We start from the raw sequence: 23,130 nt of genomic DNA on the forward strand, positions 1-23,130 counted from the left end.
TTTAACCTCCTTTCCAATTTGTATGTTGTTTTTTTCGGAGGGGGGTGGGGGTTCCTGATATGCACTCGTTGATATGAAATGCACAGCAACCATCGATGTTTCTTAGATTTAGCTTCTTTTAATATTTTGTATGTTTTGGTATTGATAGGTTTCAACAAATAAACATGGAGAATGTTGAAGTAATGTACAATCAATGACGACTTAATTTATCACTTAAAAGGAAAGTAAACATTCTATCCTCAGTTTTGTTATACATGTATGTTTGATTTTCTCATGCTAAGACAAAAAGAATGTTGTATAAAGTGTCCATGCGCTTGCTCCAATGTAGAGACAATTTCTTTTCATTCTCAACAATTACGATATCAAGACATATTTTTAGCATGGAGACTTGTAAAAAAATATGGTTTAATTTTAATAAAACAGTTTGTTAAGTTTGTAAACAAAGAATGTAAATCTTGTCTGTAATTTGTCTGAAATAGATTTATTGATGTAATTGTAATTCTTGAAAGGAAAGTTCACCTTGACAAAAGGGAAGTTTTGATAACAGAAAAGTGATAGATTTTTTGGCAAACTCCTTGAAAGAATAACTGGAAAAAAAATTGTGGTCATGGAAAGTCAGGAAATTTGGAAAATTTGTGAAAAGTCATGGAATTGCATTTTCTCTTGGCTATGGCAGCTTTCCAGTTTGTCATGTCTCACACCTTTCATACTCTGATCATATACTCAGCTATTATAATTGGTGCTCATGATTTCCATTTTCCCCAGTTTTGTGACATCCCAAATTCTACACAATTCCCGGGACGTCACGGGAAATCATGGAAAGCAGCAATTTAGTCATGGAATTCTGTTTTCAAATTTCTGTGGGAACCCTGCCAATCAAATGTTTGGCCATCTTTCCCTATCAGTTGGAAGGCAGACGGTTTTGTTACACCAATATGACATAATTTGAGGCAAAATGTTTACAAAGCATTTAAATGAAATCAATCTTTCTCTTAAAAGGGATGGTTCGGGCTGAAATTATTTAAATTTAAATAAATAGAGTAGAATTCACAGAGCAAAATGCTGAAAATTTCATCAAAATCGGATAACACATAACATAGTTATTAAATTTTAAAATTTAGGAATATTTTATGAAAACAGTTATATGCACATTGTCATGAATATTCATTAGGTGGACTGATGTCACATCTCCACTTTCCTTTCTCTAATGTCATTACATGAAATCATGAATGTTTCATTTATTCGTTCATGTGTAAATGATGTGTCTCCATTATGATGAAATAAGTTGTGGCAATAAGTAACTGATGCACTTAATCAGTTGTCAATTAAATTGTTTCAGTTCTTGGTAGAAAATTTTTGAATAAACCTAATTTCATATAAAATACAAAAGAACAAGTTGAGGTATGACATCATCAGCCCACCTAATGAATATTCTTTAAGACATGCCTGTTTCACCAGAATAATGCAAATCTTTCAGATTCAATAACTTTGTTATCCAAATTTGATCAAATTTTCAGCATTTTGCTTTGTGAATTTTACTCTTACTTATTGATACATAAATATCTCCAGCCTGGACCATCCATTTAACTCCTCAACCTCCTACTTCAACTTTTTCTCCTCTCACTTGATTTTTCCCCCTTTCTTTCTTTTACACATCTTCTGTTCTCCTTTTCCCCTTTTTCAATTTGCTCACTTCTTATTCTACTACTTGTCTTGTCTATAGATATTCTTATTTTTAATTCTTTTTCCTCTCTTCCATCTTTTATTTTCCTTATTTATTTTTGTTGTTCTTGAAATTGACCTATCACCCATGAATGTACCACAGTACGACAATACGCCAGACGGTGGCCTGTACTTATAGAGAAGAATGCAAAACAAAAAAGATGAAGAAAAATAAGGGAAACTTAACGAGTATTGTATCCAGAGGGAAAGCTTTTAACATAAGTAGTCATTATTCATTTGATAGTTTTATTATAATATTTCCTCACCATATGAAATATTTACAAATGAGATGATAAGTATATACTCTGAGACAAAAATAAATTCATCTCTAAGACCTCATCACAGAACAGCAACAAATACAATATATTTACCTATATATACAAATTCTCTGTATACATACACTAAAATATATAAAACATAGGTACAATATCTTGTGAAAATTCCACCATTTCACCATTTGAAGAAAATATACCTTAGAATTTTTTTACCTCGGAATGTTACTTAAATTAGAATATTTCCCTACGAATTCTCAAAATGGTGAAGATCAGCTGAATTTGAATTGGGGGATATGACCTGGTTCGCGCCCCCCCCTCCAAAAAAAAAAAAAACATGGAGTAAAATATACAGTAGACAAAGAAAAGGTATGTTTTTGTAGTCCCGATTTTTCTCTTACAATCTCGTATTCATGGACATGTATGTTATTTCAGAAATTTTTATCAATAGGTAACATGTTACACTGCACTTTGCATAAAAACACATGACTGCTTAATGAAAATAATTTAGTATCATTCCATGATTCTCAAATAAGTATTACACATGTAAGCTGCTATTTGATTGACATGAACTAGATTTTACAAAACATGCATTACCAAAATATAATTAAAAAAATCTTTTGTTCCATGTTATAAAAACACAAAGGAAAGCAAATCACTGAATTCTTAATTTGGCATAATGTAGGATGGAAATATCAAATTAACCGTTTCACCATACAGATTGAAATGTCTAACTTACAAACATATCTTCTATCGGATACTACCGATTTCAGGTATATTTTTGGACAAAAATGCAGCAATAAAATAGGAATGTTGATGATAACTTGATCTTTGCCAAAGTGAAGAATAAAATATACAGATATTGCCTACCTAGAGTTTGAATATAACATTTCCTATCCCCGACGGACTTATATTTTGCTCTGAACAATAACGCACCAGAAGTCAGTTGTTACCAGCTGTAACAACTGTCAAAAATTATTGCAAATTCAAACCCCGGGAGTCATTCTAACTTCACCACCAATTGTCTACAAGATATTAGAAATATTCATAATCATCCTTTGCATTTTCTTTGAAACTTATGTCAAACTAAACATTTCCATTTAATGACTGAAAATACTTCCGAAGACTAGGTACAGCTTAAAAGGACTTTTCAGCTAGGAATAATCTAATCTTTGCAAATTTGTTACCCTCTGCTGTAAACTGGCCTAAACTCCTCAGTCGCATTCAGGATTCCAGATTAAGTTAAGCCTTAGACTTGTATCTTTGGTGTAACCATTTGTAGCCAAATATTTAAAAAAAATTGTTCTTTGAGTTTGATCTTTCATTATGAAAACTGGATTTCGGTTCAAAGTTGTTCTTTTTTTTCATTCAGACAAGTTCTGGGCTCCATAGCAGAATAAACATGTAATTGCAATCAAAATGGCATCAGCCAAGCAAGACCATTGCTGTTTAAAAACTTACCATTGATCAGAAATTACATTACTATTACTGGGCTCATGTGATATTCTGAATATCTATATGTATTTTTTTTTTTAAATGTTTATTGCATTTGGTCATATCCATGAAGAACAACAAGAGACCAAGCGAGTTTATTTGAACTGTTTTTCTTGTATATTATTAATGTTCTTGCAAGTGAATGTGAATAACAAACTAGCTCTCGGCCTATCACATGAAAGGATTTCAGTGGCTTATAACAACAATTTGTACATAACGATCAGATGCAAGAATTTCAGTAGCTTAGAACAGTTGTCGAAGAAAATCACTGACAAAATATTTTGTGCAATTAATGCGTCATTAAGTACAGGGAAGTTTTGCATGAAAAATTTTATCAGTGATTTTTCGCTGAAAAATTTGCTCTGCGCCAATCAGAGGCAAGGATTTCAGTAGCTTATAACAATGGCCAGTGAAAAACACTGACTTTTTGGTTCATGCAAAGACACCAAGTTCAAAGATCAAGCTATGTGTGAGATTTTCTGTGACTCGGCATGAAATCACAGGCATTGTCATGGGGATAGGCTGTGATACATGCATGAGAAAAGATATGAGGGGATGAGCAAGAATCCCTCATGCCGGAGTCTCACACATGATGCCAGAGACTTGGCATTTCTGAGCATGAAATTCTGCCAAAGGACATTCATTTTGATCCATGAAAAAATCGGTTTCATGAAGGCATTAGCTGAGCCAGGAACTCATCGTAGGATATACTGCCGTCCATGTTTTCATCGACCTCGCTGACGATGTGGTAGAAATCCTCGTCAGCGATGTGGACCTTCATGTTGGCCAGGATGCGACGGAATTCGGGTATGCTGAGGTGGCCGTCACCGTTGATGTCGGCCTTCTTAAAGGCACGTCGTATGCTGCGCCAATCACCAAGGATCTAGGAACATAAGAAAGATCATAAATACAGAATTTAAGAAGATGAAAGAGGATATCATGCTCGTACGAAGCATAGGGGGCAGTTGCCCACCCCACCCCTGAAATCTTCAAAACTTACATTTTTTAAAACTTTTTTCACAAAACTCACAAGTGTGAACGAAATCCTTTAATTTCACTGTAGAAAATGCAAAAGTGCCCCCCTGACAAGCTCAGACACTACTCCCTTGCTTTGGAGGTGGTTTCATAATTGATTTTTCATCTCCCCCCCTTCCACCCCAAAAAATGTCTGCATGTGGCAATAGAGGATATATAGTGATTTGCCGAATAAACTTTCTTTTTAAGAGGCATTCTTGAATTTTGCTAGAAGTAGGGTTATACCATACATTATATTTCTACACTATCATACGCATTTGTACATTTGTATTCTGATAACTGAATATATTGTATCATAAACAGAGACAAATCAGGCACTGTTAAATACAATAATTAAGAAATTGATATTTCTTACTTTATGGGTTTATGGTTTCAAACTTACATGAGGAGATTAAAACTGTATAAAAAAAATTCAAACAATTTCTCTGACTGCTACATCAATCTAAAATAATTGATTATTCTTCTTATACCTTTTTGCCAATCCGGTCAAATGTTTCTGTGACAGTTACTTCTTCCGGTCCCTTGGCTGTTTGGTGCTATAAGGTGATAAGGCAGAGGAGATATATAATAATAATAATAATTTTGCCCGGACGATGTGGACGATGTTAACTGTTAAGTTTAGATGACAAGGCATGAATGACAAAAGTCTTGAAGTTATGGAGATTGAATCATGAAGTACTTATTCATGGATGATAGTCTGCCACAATTATCGTACCAAAACAGTTTCAAAATTTAGTTGAATTAGATATCAAATTAAGGAGAAATTAATCATTCTGAAGTGTTAAGACTATTTCTAAAGTGGTTTAAAAATATCAAATGGACATCAACGTCAAGTCTTGAAGTCAATGGCCTGTATTCTGAAGTCAGGTTTAATTTAAACTCTGGTCCAAAGTTGTGGTTTAATTCAATATGGAAAGCCAGTTGTGACATAAATCTCTAACACAAGAATCAGCTCATTTGATTCCCAAATCATTCTTACATGCCTTGGAATGATAAATAGATATGATAGTTGTCTTCACCATTAAAGAATTAGGAAAGAGCACAGTAAGTATGAAAAGCACTCGTATGAATACAATTTTGAAACATTTGGCTTCTCACAATTTCATAAGAACGAGGAACTGGGGTCCGTTGCAGAAAGAGTTGCGTTCAAACGCAAGCCAAAAAATCAATCACAAGTCCCAAATGCGCGCTGCTGATTGGTTGAAAATCAAGTTGCGCATGATTTTTAGAGTTGCGATTGATTGCAACTCTTTCTGCAACGGGCCCCTGGGGCCCGTTGCAGGAACTGGAGGAGAAGGAAAATTAGAATAACTTACCGTTATCTTGTGGAAGTTCCTATGATATGCATTCCCTCCCTGCTTTGGTTTCTTATTATCAGTAAACAATCGCAAGAAGTCTATATAATGAAAGCTGCAATATAGAAATAAAACAAACAGATGTCATCATCGTTAATGACACAATTCAAAATCTCTATGAGAAATAATCTCTCAGACCAGAGCTTTGCATACTTTCTCTAACTTTTTAGTACCGTGTCACTGGTAAACAGTTACCTGACAAAAGAATTAATGCTAATGTTATATAGTTAAGACTATGACAAAATCTTTAATAAAGGCTTCATTCCTAAAAAGTTTATTGGGGGCATCTTACAAAAACACCAGAGCCTCATCTTTCATGCATCATGTATCTTTGCATCACTAACTCTCACATTCATTAGACAAAGAAGAAAAGAATGCCGCAGAAATCCGCTTTGGGAGAGGAATAGCGCTTTCGAATTTTACAATAAAGGTGCTTCTGCCACAGAATTGATGAAGATCGTAAGGATAAGTGGTAGAAACATAGTGGGATCCCTCGGGGAACGAAACAGGCTCTGACTTTTGGTGAATGACCTAATACTCACTTCCCCGTTTGATGATGGTCAAAGCTCACTGCTAGTCTTTGAAGCTCCTTGGATGATAACCGAAACTGAAACCTTTGTGCAAGCCTCTGCAAAAAAAAACACACAATATATTCATATTTACAATGATAACATCAACCCATTGGAAACTGAATGATTTTGCTGTAACAAATATTTTACAGAGACTCCAGCCCACATAATATTAAACACACAGAGAATTCAGTATCTTATTTGCAATCAAATTTACAAAATCGTCAATAAAATTGCAAACTTCTAGGACCTCAATTTAATTGCAATTGATCAGTATGCAATGGCTTATAAGAGTACACACATACTTGGTACCTTCAGAATTCATTTTTTCTCAAAGTTTTTAAATACAGTAATACTCAAATTACATTTTCCTACTATTAATAGACTAATCGCTTCAAAAAATTTCATCTGTCATAACAACTTTCTATTAAGCTGTTTGATGAATAACCTTATTTACATTCTTGTTTAAATAAACTCATTTGATATGTGCATATCTCTTATTTTATGTTTGTTTATGTAATTAGAACAGATAACCTGGGCATATTGTTATAACTGTTTCCATTTTTTTATCATTAAAAGGCAATTAAAAAAATCCCATATTTTTACACATAATAAAATAAGAATATTTTTTTACCTGAAATTCAGGAGTGGATATGGTCGCATAACCATTTGGATCAAGAGCTTGTAGTCTTTCCTTCAGACCATTCCAGTTACTCACGACCTAATGGTAGAAAAAAATACACCATAAAACACCCTCAAAATCAACATAAAGTGAAACAAAACAAAGGCCCTATCTCCTTCTTCAAATGCTGTCATATGACAAAGGACATGTATTTATCAGTTTTACTCCTAACAACTTACTTTGTAAGAATTGCTAGACTGATTAACAGTAGAACAGAAAGGGGGAATGAAGGGGAATGTTGGAAAATTTTGATTTCTTGACTACCTTTCCTCTTCAACGAATGATGACTATCCCACCGCTGCCACGACAAATAATTAAGACTTCGATGCAACTTTGTAGCAAAGATCAACCCTATTATTACCGTAACCAAGTCAAGTATCGGACAACTGTATTATCACCTCACTAGCACAGATGGCGCTATTACACCAGATACAAATCAACTGGCACTGACATCTGACTTTTACATACACTTGTTACAGAGAATGTCGACAAAATTCTTCTCATTAATGATATCGAAGAAAGTAAGAACAATTGATTAATTCTTTTCACTTACATCTGGTCTGACCTTCTCTACCACCGTAGACACAGGGATTTTATAGAGTTCCATCATCTCTTTCATTTCACTGCTATTCCTTACAGGAGGGGGCTGGTTAGCAGCCTTGGCTCTTCTTAGAGATGCTTCCTTGTCTGAAGGGATTTAAAACTTGGACTACTAACTACTGACATGGCAGATGGAATGGTTAATCCAACTACAGTATGTTAATTATCAGATTTTTTTTCATTTCACTGCTATTTTTCACTGGAGAAAGGTTGGTTGACAGTCTTGGCTATTCTTCTTCTTAAAGAAGCTTCCTTATCTGAGGGAAATGGTAAAAAATGTCTAATGGATGTAAAACTTACACGAATGACTACTGACATCGCTGATGGAATAGATAAATCAATAGAGAGCATGTCAAGCACTGGAATTTATTTCATGTCATCACTATTTCTCATCAGAAAAAGGCTGGTTGGCAGCCTTAGCTTTTCTGAAAGATGCTTTTTTTCTTTGAGGGAAATAGCAACATATATCACATGATTGAAGGAAGTAGTGAAATATCACACAACTAAGTCCACATCACCTTAAATACTTTCATCAAATCATATCAGTAAAGTAGGATACACGAGACAAGTTCAAGTTTGATGCAACAATGGTTTTAAAATAAATTTGGAAGCAATAAATAAGATGGATTGATGAATAAATGAACATGCATACTGATGGAAAGGGGGATGACAGTTCTTGTATCAGCCTTTAGTGGATTCAAGGATGAATATTTACCTGCTATTGGTTTCCTTTTTGATCTATGGAGGAAGAAATCAAACAACTCAGCGTAATGAACTAGGCCGTCCCGAGCAATATCCATGGCTTTCCATAAATCTTGAAGTTCGGTTGGGTGAAGAACAATACCCATACTGGCAGGAAAAGAAGAACAAAAAATAATCATCACAAAAAATTCAATTTCATTCAACTCTTTTTCACAAGTCAAATATGAAGATAAAAATAATATAGATTTAAAAAACAAAGTTTGATTTTATACAGCAGCAGAAATAGGTCATTACTGAAACATGAATTAATATCATCACAATATATCGGAGCTTGGTCAGATGAACACATGAACCAATATTTTATAAATTGAAAACTTAATTCTGAATATTGATGACGGAACATGAGCTGCTCATGAAAGTTACCAGGGTCATTGTAATTGTAACTTAATTGTTCATTTCCATGCAGGCAATACTTACTCTGAAAGCCACCTATGTAGCTGTGTCTTTGATAATCTACTGGTATACTTAGGATCAAGTTTGTTGTATGAGTCTTGAACCGTGTATCCTTTCTTCTTCAACTGTACCTCGACCTCAGCAGCAATCTATTTTAAGACATGGTGGAAGGTGGAAAGGACATTATATGAGGATTCATGTATGCTTGGGCTAAAACTAGTTGGTCTAAATTCTACATGGATATCTTCATCGGCAAAACCCTTTTCAGTCAATGTTTTATTTCGTTTAGATGGTACTTGACCTAATTGATAGAAGGTCAAATGATCACTTTGGCTTATTATTACTTTGCCTGATGTAGAGCCCAATTTTGTATCATTCCCATCCCATTTTGGATAAAATTAAAATTAAAAAATGGGGATAGACAAACTAGATGATGCAAATAAAGCAACATTTGAATTAAAGTTCATGCTAATTGAGGTTATGGTGGCATAAATATACTTTGCCAATCACTGGTTCTAAATGCAAGATTGCAAAAAGTTATCACTGTCCTGCATGAACAGTCAAGTCCCAATTCACACAAGTTCCTTTTGTTTAATATTCCAAAACTCTGCTTCTTCAATTTTCCTGCATTTTCCCAGGTTCTATAATTTAATTTAATTCAAATGTATGATTTAAATTTCTCTTTACTTCTGAGACAGGCCTATATCTTCCTTCCAGTTTCTTTGTGTTCCCCCGTTCAACCACTGGCTTCGATGTCTCCATGGCTTCTTCCTCATTGGCTGCTGACTGTGCAAGCCACACCCCCATCTCGTCTCCCTGCTCTTCTTCGTCCAGCGATTCAGGAGCACGATAGATGTCAGGTGGACTGGACTCCTGTTGATGGTTCTGAACTTTAGTGTGATTTTGAAATGGTATAAACCTGTAAATAGGAAATGGAAAAAATATGCAAAACACATTATCTATTTTGGCTAGTCCATATATCCCACTCCTGCCACAAGGAAGTGTAACACTGCAGAAGAGTACAGGTTAAAAAAATGTAAAGTGGACAAGAATCCTGTTGATGGTTCTGAACTTTAGACTGGATTTGATATGGCATAAACCCCAAAAGAGGAATGGAAAAGATATTGAAAACATATTGGCCATATTGAATTGTCTATATGTCCCACAGCTGGTGCTGCCACAAGAAAATATTCAATTCAGAATTGTACAGTGACCAAAATATATATGATAGGTCAACAATACTCCTCATGATGACTCTGAACTTTAGACTGGATTTGATATGGTATAGACTGAAAACATAGTGGAAAAGATTTTCCAAAGCACAATAGCAATTTTTGAATACCAGTAGCCCTTATCCCAACGCTGCCACAAGAAAGTGTACAATTTAGAATTGTAAAGTGATCACAATATATGATAGGTCAACAAGACTCCTAATGATGATTCTGAACTTCAAATTAGATGTGGTCTCGTATGAACCAAAAAAGAAGAGATGGAAAAGATATTCAAAACACATTAAAATTTTGACGAGCCTTCATCCCACCGCTGCCACAAGAAAACATAACAGTCTGGATTTTTCAGTGATCACAATATATGTTGGGTCAACAAGACTCTTTTTATGGTACTGAACTCCTTAGACTGGATTTCATGTGGTATAAACCTAGGAAAAGGAAAATAATATATTTCAATAACTAATCAGTCAGGTGGATATATCCCATTGCTTTCAGAATCAGGCAGTGGAAATTAAAATTTTTACGTGGGCTAGACTCTTGTTCGTAATTCTGAGCTTTAGATGATATTGTTATTAACATCATTATCAAGTCTTGTTTACACAGGGTAGCCCCATTAGTGTAATAAATGTGAAGAATTAATTGGTTAAGATAACCAATAACACATTAACCACTTTGACAGGTCAAAATCCCACTGATGCCACAAGATAATCTCACAAAATTCATAAAATAATCATACTTCCTTTAAGTATGCATGATGCAGTATATGATAAAAAGACATACCTCTTCCTGTTGAAAACAGCAAGGAATTGTGGGTACATGACAAGTCCATCCTCCTGCCCATACTCATATAGGATCTCATTAAACTGGTCTTTGGTCATGCGAATGTTGAATACTTTCTCTACGGTGTCTTTGAAATCTCGCTGGGTGAGTAGTCCGAGATTGTAAACATCAAGGGATCTAGAAAAAAAAAACATAAAATACAAACTCAAAAATTGAAAGTGTTATGAGAAAGATAAAGCATAGCTTCCATAACACAATATTCATTACAATAGTCACCCATAACAGCGTTGTAGCTTCAGTATTCAAGATTGGGAGCTCATTTGGCAGGGGACACAATTTTTTTCCAGAACCTCAAGGGCCAGGAACTCATTTCGAATTCAGGCTACAAATCTTGGACTTGTATTTTTTTAAGTCTTGCCTCAATTTAAAGTCAAGAAAACAAGAATCTCTGCATAAAAAATTTATGAAAATAGTGACTTTTGAACTCACACCCTTGGACTTGTCAATAGAAGTACCGGTACATGGACTAATTTACTGATAAGTTGTTCAAAGGATCACACATTAGTCTATATACTCATATTCCATGTTAATTTCATGAGGCATAATCTTTGAGGAAATACACACTATTTTAACATTAAATATAACATCTATTCTCATAATACACAGTTAAGAGCTACTTACTTGAAAGCGCCAAGAAGACTGAGGAAGTCTTTGTGGATGAGTTCAACAAGCTTAGCCTCCGCTTCATCCACACATATATATCCCTGAGGGGTATTTAATCTAGTATTAAACCTGAAGGTATAGAATGATAGTAAATTATAAGCATTTTTGTATTGAGCAATAAGATAAGGTATGCACAATCAAACACCAATATGCTTTATGAAATGAATTATCTCAGTTTTTCAGCTTTCTCTACTTAACATGAAACTCTCAAATTATCATGGTTTGAGTAGTTCATTAAGAGAAGCATAATGGGAGGAAATATTGCCTTTTTGATAACAAGATTGTGTATGCAAGTATAATTTTACAAACATCTGCATGTTCATTGTGCTGAAAGGTCATATACACCATTCAATTAAAATTCATTTCAAGAAATTTTCAAGAAACCAAAAACGGTCATGAAGAGCAGTTCCACTACATTGAGGTTGAGAGAATTCAACATGTGAGAATGACAAAGTTCTCATTGACCTAATAAGGTCAATCCCCAATGACAAAATATATATTTTTTTAATTCACTGTACTCACTTGTGTTTTGAATCCATAATAATCCTATGAGCGATACCATTAGCCGACCTCATCATATACTTGAGAAGAAAATCCCTGTACATCACTCGGCCATCTTTTCTCCTCAGTCCGCACCTAAAGAAAAAGAGAGAGTATATTTAAAGTCAACTTCATGACAACATACTGTAAGTTTCAGATGAATGGATCCATCGTGTGGAAGTGTCATGGTGTAGTGGTTCAGTCACTTGACTCCTAAACCAAGGGTCGAGGGTTTGAATCCCACGTGGCACTAATGTCCCTTGGCAAGGCACTTATCCACATTTGTCACTCTCCACCCAGGTATTAAATGGGTGCATGTATGTGAGCGTCAATGTGATTACTTTGGCACGCATGGACCAATAAACGGTTGCCTGGCCAGGATACTCCCAAGGGAGTGGAGATGGTGCACTTTATGTGTGGAACAGTGATGGACCTTATGACCAGGCTAATACTGATTACAATGTAAAGAACTTAGAAATCAACGTATGAAGCACTATAGTAAATGTAACTATTATCATTTTATTATATATCTTAAGTGAAATAAATTGGGTCCTCTGTCCAGGTGATGATCACCTAGATGTGTCATACTTATTTCCTCCATCTCCTCCACATGATCCATCTGCTTTTTTTCTTCTCCTCTTCCTCTTCCCCTTGTCTCCTTCCTCCTTATCACTTTTCCTCTAGTTCCTCCTTCTTGTTTCTCTCCTTCACCTTCCTCTCCTCTTCCATCTCTCTTTCTTCCTCCTCCCCTTCTTCTTCTCTTTCTCCCTCATTCTTATTCTATTTATATTTTTCAGCACCTTCTGGTTTTATATAAACACAAGTATCATTTTCTTGAGGATGCTTAAATCTGTATCCCCTGCCCCCAAAACAGGCACACACACACACACACCCAAATATACAGTAATTAAATCATCTGCTGAATAGCTTAATGCCTAAGGCCTGTATCCTGAAGACGGTTTAACTTTAATAGACTACCGTCTAACTCTGTGCTAAAATTATGGGGAGCCAAACATTAAAAATTCTGTTTATATTGTATATTTCTTATGTTTACTACTTTGTTTCCTTTTGCTTTCATAATAAAGAAAAATACTTCAGTTATCATTCCCAGACAATTGTGAACAATTTGAGTGTCAAATGAGTTAATAAATTAGAATTGCTGGTAGGGATTTCAGCCCCAATTGGCTATCCATAGTTAAACCACAACTTTAAACCAGGGTTTAACTTAAACCCCGAGTTCAGAATACGGGGCCCAAGAGTCCATACTCCATATTATCACCTCCCCCATTACCGTCTCGTCACAACCCACTCCTATTACCTTTCCATCATCATCTCTGCATCCACATATTGCATCTTGATACCATAGTCACACAGAACCTTCCTGAACTGCTCAATGCCTAGGAGTCCATTCCCCGTATTATCCGCCATCTGGAAAGAGGACATTAGGTTGTTGAACGGCTGCTCCAGCTGCAAAAAAGAGACAATACAACTTATCAATCAATGGTGCATTGTGGAACTTCTGAAAGTATCTGTGGCAAAAAATGAACAAATGTGAGGGCTTTATGGTGCATCATGTATTCTATTGTTGAAATATATTTGGTCACAAAAAGGTCATAAAAAGACCAGCCAATCTCAACATTCTCAAATCTTATGATGTAATGACAAGTAAGCGATTAGATTAAAGGCTTACTTTTTTGACGCATTTGAGTATCATCAAACTAAAGAATACTAAACTATACAGTGCGTCCAAGAAAAAAAGGAAACCAGGATTCCCATGTCTTTTTTCTTCAAAAGCAAATGAATTATGAAATTTCATTTACATAATCATATTTTTTCAATTATTCTACTTTAATTCAATACCTAATATGGGATGAACAATTCATACATTAAAGGGGAAGTTCACCTTGAAAAAAACTTTGTTGTGCAAATAGCAGAAAAAATAGTAAAAAATATTGGTGGTTTGAGGAAAATCCGTTAAAGAGTAAGAAAGTTATTATAGTTCAAAGTTTTGGATTTGTGATAAACATAAACGAGCAGCTGCCTCATGTGTTATGTATTATAAAATGCATGAATTTCAAATTTTGTATGGTTCCTGATGACTTAATTTTGTTTTCTATTCATGATCGGGTGTGAAATGATTTGTCTATTGATATACAAAAGGTACAGTGAAAACCATTATCAGTTTTCTGAGAAAATGACATTTCATTGATTTTTAACCATTCACTATGTAGGAATGCTGCTCGCATATGACGTCACAAATCAAATCATTGAAATTCTAATAACTTTTTAATTATTTGATGAATTTTTCTCAAACCTTCGGCAATATTTTTTATTATTTTTTCTGCTATTTTTACGATAAACTTTTTGTCAGGGTGAACTCCCCTTTAATAAGCGAAAAGAGTTTGAAACTTTAATGTAAAAATACAGATTGTGCAGAAATATTCAACAAGACTGGTTCTTGATACGACTGCTTATTCAACGATGGCTCATTAGCATCTCGAGGATCCATGAAATGAGAATGGATTCAGATTCACAGGTGAGTTTCTGCACAAATTGTTTCTGATATGCCTTGATATTAATGTTTGTAATCTGCCATGTGTAAACAAAATTGTTGGTTTCAATTCAGGGATGAGATTCCACTCTTGCCACGAGTATAAAATTTATAGTAAAAAGATGTTTGATAATTGTGAAATCTGTCTCTGAAAACGGGTTTCCTTTTTTGTGGGATGCACTGTATATTCAAAGGTTATGTGACCAAGTAGTAAATTATGGCAATTTACTGTGAAACATAAATGAAAATATTCAAAATAGCATTAAAATCAATATGCGAGTGTTTAGAATACAGATAGTAACAAAAAATTAACCTACTTTTCTGATAATGTAACTAATGACATCACTTGACAGTGCTCGTGCTGGTCCCATTCGACTGTTCAAATGCCTGCCGTTAGAGGGCGGTGTTGGGATCCGTGGTGATTCAGGAAAGTCCAACTCTTCTTCCTCTTGGATCTTTGGCTGTATAAGAGGAAATATTAAAGTTGGAGAAAATAAAATATAATACTTCTATTGAATATCTGAATACTAAGAAAAAAAGGGAGAAATTAATTGAAATATGATGATGAAATGGGTGACACGACAATTGTTCCATTCTTAATATCTCAGAGGTTACTGGGTTAGAGTTCAGTTCCGAATAATGTAAATATATTGATAAAGGTTGAAGGTTAGGTTTTATGTATGACTTAACACGCAGATTTTCCATCAGAGCAATTGTCGCAAGATCAAACACCATAGAACCCATGAAATGAGCATTCTGAAAATCAACATTACCATATATCAGGAATTTTTAACAAGTTCAGCTTTTTTAGATCGAAGCCATTAAATTTTAATTTAATGTGCTAAGTTTTGTCAATCTACTAATAATAATTTACTTGCTTATTTAGTGCATTATTTTATCAGAAGACTTTAGGCGCTCTACAATAATGCAACATGACCACCCTGGCTTCAGCAGAGCAGCTGTTTAATGGCTTCTACATATCAAATAATAAATACATAAAAAATGAATAACAAATTTCATACACTAGAATTCTAATAGTCAAAGACTTACAGTCGAAGGCAACTGAGATGATTTGTGCCGTCTTGATGGGGGTGCTGTTCGAGCTCTTGGGTTGTAACGTCCATTGCTGTCTAATCCGAGTTGCATGAAAAACCAGGCACTATCCAATGCTCCAGTGTTTTCAACATCATACCTAAGATTAGAAAACATAAAATTACATTACAACAAAGATCACAAATAATATAATTGAAAGCTCGGATGCTTTCAATATTATATCCACGAAAAGAAACAAGTATAATTATATTTCAACAAAAGTCACAAAAATATCATTGAAGAACTAATAAAACATAAAATAAACACAATTACCATAATCAACAAAATCCTGCATATTATGCCATTACTGATTATAAGTCATTCATTAAATTCTAAATTTGCAATGCAAAAACTTAAAGAGCTACTTGCTGTTTTGCAGCCTATTTGAAGCCGTTTTCTCTCCCATTTTATAGCCTTTTTACAGCCCTTTAGAAAAATGGCTAGAAAACTTGTCCTTTAGTGTTCTCCATAGACGTTAATATAAGAAACGACTACAACACAGTGAATATTATCCACTTTGCACAACTTTTCTCACTCTGAAAGTAGCACATAACAATTGATTTTAGCTGGTAAGTGAATATTCCCAAACCATACAGGAATATCCCACCGCTGCCACCTAATGTTCATCACACTTGTTCTGTTTCATGAAAAGACTTTTTTTTATTAAACAAAACTCTGTTTTATCCAAGAGATGCTTATGCAGCAACCAAACTTTCTCAGGGATGCTACTTGGAATTGCTTAAAAGTCTGAAAATTATCTAGAATTACCATTTCCCTCCATAAAAAGGGTGTTTTCCATCACCGAAAATAGGGTTTAAAAAGTCTGAATTCAGAATTGCGTCTGAAAAGTGGCATCTCTGCTTTCTGATGGAGTTCTAAACCATCATAATTCATGCATTCTTATCTAATCCACCTGTTCAAACCTTGCAAATTACTGTAGAACATATCATTGACAGTGTCATGCATATATCAAATGAGAGCAACTAGCTGTTACTCCAGTATATTAACAGCTACCTGGTTTTAAAACAAAGGTTGTCATGCCATGTCTACTAGTCTTACAAAGATGAATTGGTCCGATCAACCTCAACTGTATGGAATTCTATAGATGTCATATTTTTTCTACAGAAAATTTGCACAATACCCTTCGTAAAAAAGGAAGCATGCAGAATTTTAAAGAAAATTATGTTTGAATATACAGCATATCTGAAAAGTATTCTAAACAAACATGCATTAAATACATTGACCTTTGCTGGCTTTCCATAATTTTGGATGATTGGATCAATCGTTTTTGTAAGATGGGGCCTTTGTCTGTTAAGGATTTTAGAATGCCTACCTTGTCCATAATTTAATCATCTCCTCCTCATCGAGATGCGCTCCTAAGAGAGCTAGACATTCCTGGACTTGGACACCAAGAACAGTTCCTCCAGGCTCAAAGCAGGCTGGGGCTAGGTAGTTCCTCAGGTTAAAATCACTAGAAAATAATAATGATATTAATTACAATATTTATAGTCCTGACAATATCAATATTACTAATAACTATAATAATGATAATAATTCTGATATACTGATAATAAAAGCAATGAAAATAATGATAGAAACAGACTGAGTAGAAATAGCAATAATATCAACTATGTCCATGATATTACTATGACTACTACAAGTCTACTCAAGTCCACTACTAGTCTACTATTACTTATTCTACTACTACTCCTACAACTCCTACTACTTCTACTACTACTACTACTACTACTACTACTACTACTACTACTACTAATCCTTCTACTTCTATGACTATTGCTACTACTTCTAATAAGACAGTATTAACGATATTAAAAATAACCTCTTGTTTATCCAGGGCAGCCACTTAAGAATCTAGCTTCTGATTTCTTGGAAACCCTTATTCTTGTACATGAATATGTAAGGATATAGTTACCTATGCTTGCACTTCTCTTTTAGCAATGCATTTCCGTATACTGCAGTACATTTCTGAAGCGGAACGGCCCGATTTTTATCACGCAAGTGCTCCTCAGGGTTTACCTTACGTCTTTCAGCCGCTACACGCTTTTTCGCAACGGGACTCATCCACTCACGCTGGACAACCTGTTAACAGAAAACAGAATGGCATAAATACTTCATAACTCATTGAGCTATAAAAATTACTAAGTTCTAATTAATATGTTTTCACTATTTAAATTGGCAACAACCATTTTAATATTCTTCACCCAATTAGACAAGTTTGAAAAAAAAATCAAATATAAACATAACACATGTTACAATGAAAAAAAGTGGCAGGATTTCATTGAAAAGTTACCAATTTTAATTTTAAATAGTGGTATCACTGCGTTTACATCATTACAATATTATATCAATTTAGAAAGCTTTTATTGACTTATTTGACTAATTATATTCATAACCATTAGCTTCAAGTTAACCATTTTTTTAATTGAATGTGGAATATGGGCTTCAATTTTGATTAGAATTTAGGATCAACCAAAGTATGCATTATAAAACTCACTTCTGTTCTACTATTACTAATTCAAATTTTAAACAGTGATTTCAATATTTTCAAGATATTATCAATTCAGACTTTAGATAACATAATTATTAGCTTCAATCAACGATTTTTAAAATTGAATCTGGTATGTTTGCTTTAATTCTAATTAGAACTTTATAGGATCAACCAAATATGAATTACCAGTATAAATCTTACTTCTTCATTTCCAATTTACATTTTAAATAGTGATTTGTTGCTTTCAAGACATTATCAATATAGAGAGCATAATAATTAGCAATCAGCATAGTAGTTTAATTAACCAGTCTTTTTAATGCATGTGGTATATTGGCCTTAATTTCAATTAGAACTAAGGATCAACCAAAGATGATTAATAAATCTTACCTCTGTATCCTTGAAGCATCCAATAAAATCATCAAAAGTGAGAGTGTCATCTTTCTCCAACCCAAGTCTGCGAGAACAAAATGAAGGATTTAATGAGAAGGGAAATTTCTCCTGACATGACAATAAATGTGAATGAATAAAGTAAATGAAAATATATTCAAATCCCACACATGGAATAATTTCCTTCAGCAAGAAATCGATCCACATTGTACTCAGTCAACCCAGGTGAGGTATATAGCTACCTGTCAGAATTCCTTGAAATGCCTGTGTGCTGAAAAGCTTGCCGGGCTGAAGCTGATGTAATAAGATCTGAAGTTCATTTATAATTGTATCATTAAAATTACATAATGGATGCAGAATTTTAGTATACATCCCACCCCAGGCAACAAAATAATTTTATATTTTGGGGGCTACTTTTTACACTTTTTAGCATTTTGGGGCTAATTAATCCCGAGCCCCCATGTATTTGTTTCCCTGCCCCACCCCTTTCTCACAAAAAGAAAAAAATACCCACTTCTTACCTATGTAAAAGCCTTGCTACATCTTCATGCGTGATGTAACCTACCAGAGGGTAGAGGATCTGACCCATTGCGCTCTTTGACACACGACCTTTGCCCTGCGGGTCGTGACCTTTGAACATCTGACGGAGTCCATGGTAACCCGAAGCAAGTTTGACCTTTAAAACCTGGATCAGCTGAGGGGAATGAAATCAAAGATTGGTGATTTTATTCATTTTGATTTAATGATAAATGAAATCTAGTAGTTGCAGTTAATACAGAGTTCAGGAGCAAATCTGTAAAACCAAGATTAATTGTCACTATATTATCCTAGATCTAGATCTGGTAGAATTACATTTATAAACTAAACTTTGCAAAATCATCAAATCTAACCTGAAAACTAATCTCACCGAAGATCATCAACACATATCAGCACATATGAACAGTGTATTATTAATGCGGGGGAAATGACCTCACAATTTTTTTCCAGAATCATGCACATGGCACATATTAGTTATTTATACATTGCATATACAGACATTTGGATGGTCATTTTATTGGATTCTGTACAAACTCCTTTTGATACCATCCCACAAACTAGCATTTATCTTTAATCTATTGTTCCGGGGGGCCACTTACATTGGCGAGTGGATACCATGCGCGACCCAAAAAACACGTAAAAAGGATGTCTTTTTCACGATAGGGCACGTTACGTACGTAACGTGATAAGGGTGTCAAAAACACGAAAATAATGAAAAAAGGGTATCTATTTCGCTAGGAAAATTACGTGTTTAGGGTCGAATTTGCGGGGATTATAAAACAAAATTAAAATGTTTAAAAAGGATGTCCTTTTTGCCCCAAAACTTCGTGTTTAGAGTCCGATTTGCGCGAGGTGTAGAAGGTGGGGTCGTATACTAAACCAAATAAGGTTAAGCCGACGACCGAAGGACCCTAACAATAAAACATTCCTGTACTTGTTTAGGGGTTCATTTCAGGGAATATTTGCCAAGAGTATCGTTTTGTTTCCAATACTTGTTAAGGGTAGGGTTTCACACGCCAATACTTGTTAAGGGGTGCATTTTCAGAAGATGGAAATTACGTGTTTAGGGTGCTTTTCGAGACCCCATGGTCGCGCATGGTATCCACTCGTGAATGGAAGTGGCCCCCCCGGGTCTATTGTCTAGTAAAGGGATATATCCTCTCAGGTGATGAACAACATGAAAAACAAGAAACGCATGAAAAACAACCCAGACATTCCCTTAGCAATGACCCCTAAGGGCGTTTGCATCACCCTTTTCAGAGTCTCAACCTGCAGTTCATGAAACAACATAAATACCATTCATTGAAGCTCAGGGAGCACATAAGGATCACAAAAGCCTGGGATGACCACCCTTTTCAAAGTGGGAAGAAAGCTTTTATTGACCGTTCTGTCTGCATGAATAGAGTAGCACGACCCTATTAATTGTTTGGCATGTATTGATTTTTTCGGTCTTTCTACTGGACATATCCCCTTGAGTCTTTATGGGTGGTGGTATACTCATGGACAGAATGGCTTTTGAGGTTTTGCAAGCCTCTTTTGTAAAATTGTATCAAGGAAACTCATTTAAACTTCTTTACCACCATGAATTTCTTGGCTTCCAAGATTTTCATGATTTTATATATTTATATATATTTCATTTAAAATGACATTTATATTTATATTCAAATTAAAATTCCCAGCAGGGGGGGGGGGGCACTCAACTATATTGATGTACACATGTGCAGCCAAAAAAAAAATATGTAAAAGGTTACCTTTTGCTGATCAGGGTAAATCATGCGTGTGATGTATTTAGGGTGTCCAGGCCGAAATCGGACAAAAAGGGTGTAATTGTAGGGTTAAACACATATACATTTCATGGGTTATATATGTACTTGTTTAGGGGAGCAAGATCGTTAAAAATACTTGAATAGAGTATAGATTTGACCAATGGATAAAACTTGTGAAAAGTGGGTTTGTGAAGCCTCGTAGTCTGTGTATAACAATATAGTTGAGGAAGATGGGGGAGAGGTGGGGGTCTTCAAATAGAAAAAACATAAACTGCACCTCAAGAAAAGTTGTCCAGAAGACAGATGGATGGGAAGAAGGGGGAGAACTGAGAAGGATCTTCAAATTCCAACTTCTCGTAAGAGAAAGGAAAAGAGGGGGATGGGGAGGGAGAAGGAAGGCAAAAAGGGGGATCTTCGAATTCCAACCCTAACTGGATGGGTAGAATGGAAAGGGGAAGGAAAACAGGGAGATGGGGAAGGGGGAAGAGAGGTGGAGGGTCTTCAAATACCAACCTCATCTGGAACTCTTGAGTATCGAGTTGCATACTCTGAACTGTTTGGTACCTTGGCTGATTTAGCTCGTCTTTCTCCAGGTCCCTGCTCATGTGCTAAAGAACAAAACAAAAACAAACAAATCTGTTTGATATATATCAACTATTTCTGATTTTTACAATAAATATACATTTTTAAACACTATACAAGCAGAACTAAAACACAAAACAATCTAGTCAAGAAATAAGGCACTGAAAGGTGAATTTATATGTAAGGCACTATTGTTATATCTTTATATGACTTTCTTTATATATACGTACAGTACTTCTAGACAGCCTCGACAGGAATAACCATCATTTCTGGGGATTTATTTAACAATTTCTGACATTTTACTCTCAGTGGAGCCAACGCAGTTCAGCAGAAGAACCAAAGACAGAGGCCCAAGCTTTTGGTCTACAGTATTTCAAACTTTTATAAAAAATTACTAGTAATATCAGAAGGTTCAGATAAACTTTTCCCAAGAAGAAACAGGAAAACATCCCATTTATTGATCCACATTAACCAGTTAAGGATGAATATTATATATTTTTTTATTAACAAAGTGCTCGATGAAACATTTTTATTTATTCCCATATCCTCAAACTTCAAAGGTCATGAAGGTGCAGAGATTACCAGAAAGAGAGTTAGAGTATAATTCGGCCTTAAAACAACATTACCTGGGGGCCATGTCATCATCCTTGAATGTTTCTGCTTCTTTGACCGTTTATTTTCCTTGCCTCCTTCCCTGAGAGGAGGAAGATTATTATCAAGTTCGTCCCATGCATGGAGGCCAACAAGGGAGGCTCGACTAGCCGGGGCTAGCGGGGGAGTTCTCGCCTCTCTCCCCATCGCGTTCTGGCCGGAGCCCAAGCTCATTACAGATTCCGGTCGATTGGATCCGATAACATTCAACGATTTTCGATCTCCCAGACGAGACATTGGGTGTTCGATGTTGGGAAGATTTGGAGGCTTGAATCCAGATGCATTTCGCTGGTTGTTTGCAATCCCCGTCGCCATTTTGGCAAATTAAATGCAATATTTTCTCGACAAAATCAAAACTCAAGCAGCGAGATTTTCTCCTTCTCGCTCCTCGCTTCGCTCAATTCATTCCTCACAAAAACAGAGATTGACTCTAAAAATCCGAAAACACTGTCCTAGGCTTCTGTATTTGACATTTCATCCAGACATTTTCCTGTTTAGTATTCCTTTTTCAGCAATATCATCACAAATTATCACAGATAAGGAGGTGTATATAATAGCCAGATAACGATATATCCAGCCGCTGTGGTAAATATTTACTATAAAACGGCCAAATCGGCTTACAAAAGGGATTGTACATACATTAGCGAGGCTTTGCGGTTCGATCACCTCCGTAAAGAAAATCAGCAAGAAGCTTGGACTCTTCCATTTTAAAAAGGGGTATACAGTAATATGTTATGGTCAAAATCATATTCAATATCTAAATTATACATCTGATTATCAGTAAAAATAATCAGAGTTATGTAAAATTATTTTTTAATGTAATTATTTAATTCATATTGCATTTGAGGAAGATTAAAACGATTAAAATTGAGATGGAATCCCCTACTTTAAAGTGAACG

General features: G+C 35.1%; 1 protein-coding gene across 1 annotated transcript; it reads right to left on the bottom strand.

The window, feature by feature from the left end:
• Window positions 1–1,779: 1,779 nt before the first annotated feature.
• LOC121405812 (EF-hand calcium-binding domain-containing protein 6-like) lies at window positions 1,780–22,863 on the bottom strand. Its single transcript, XM_041596769.1, has 21 exons — window positions 22,207–22,863; window positions 21,512–21,606; window positions 19,217–19,389; window positions 18,696–18,762; window positions 17,733–17,899; window positions 17,133–17,270; window positions 15,758–15,899; window positions 15,025–15,168; window positions 13,475–13,623; window positions 12,139–12,252; window positions 11,575–11,685; window positions 10,894–11,070; window positions 9,572–9,803; window positions 8,909–9,033; window positions 8,445–8,578; window positions 7,683–7,816; window positions 7,082–7,168; window positions 6,421–6,506; window positions 5,840–5,933; window positions 4,994–5,059; window positions 1,780–4,371 (listed from the first exon to the last, which is right to left on the bottom strand). Exons 1-21 carry the CDS (start codon window positions 22,544–22,546, stop codon window positions 4,156–4,158), a joined length of 2,991 nt encoding a protein of 996 aa, XP_041452703.1. The 5' UTR covers window positions 22,547–22,863; the 3' UTR covers window positions 1,780–4,155.
• Window positions 22,864–23,130: the final 267 nt, after the last annotated feature.

Source organism: Lytechinus variegatus, chromosome 19, assembly GCF_018143015.1.
Source record: "Lytechinus variegatus isolate NC3 chromosome 19, Lvar_3.0, whole genome shotgun sequence".
Taxonomy (NCBI): domain Eukaryota; kingdom Metazoa; phylum Echinodermata; class Echinoidea; order Temnopleuroida; family Toxopneustidae; genus Lytechinus; species Lytechinus variegatus.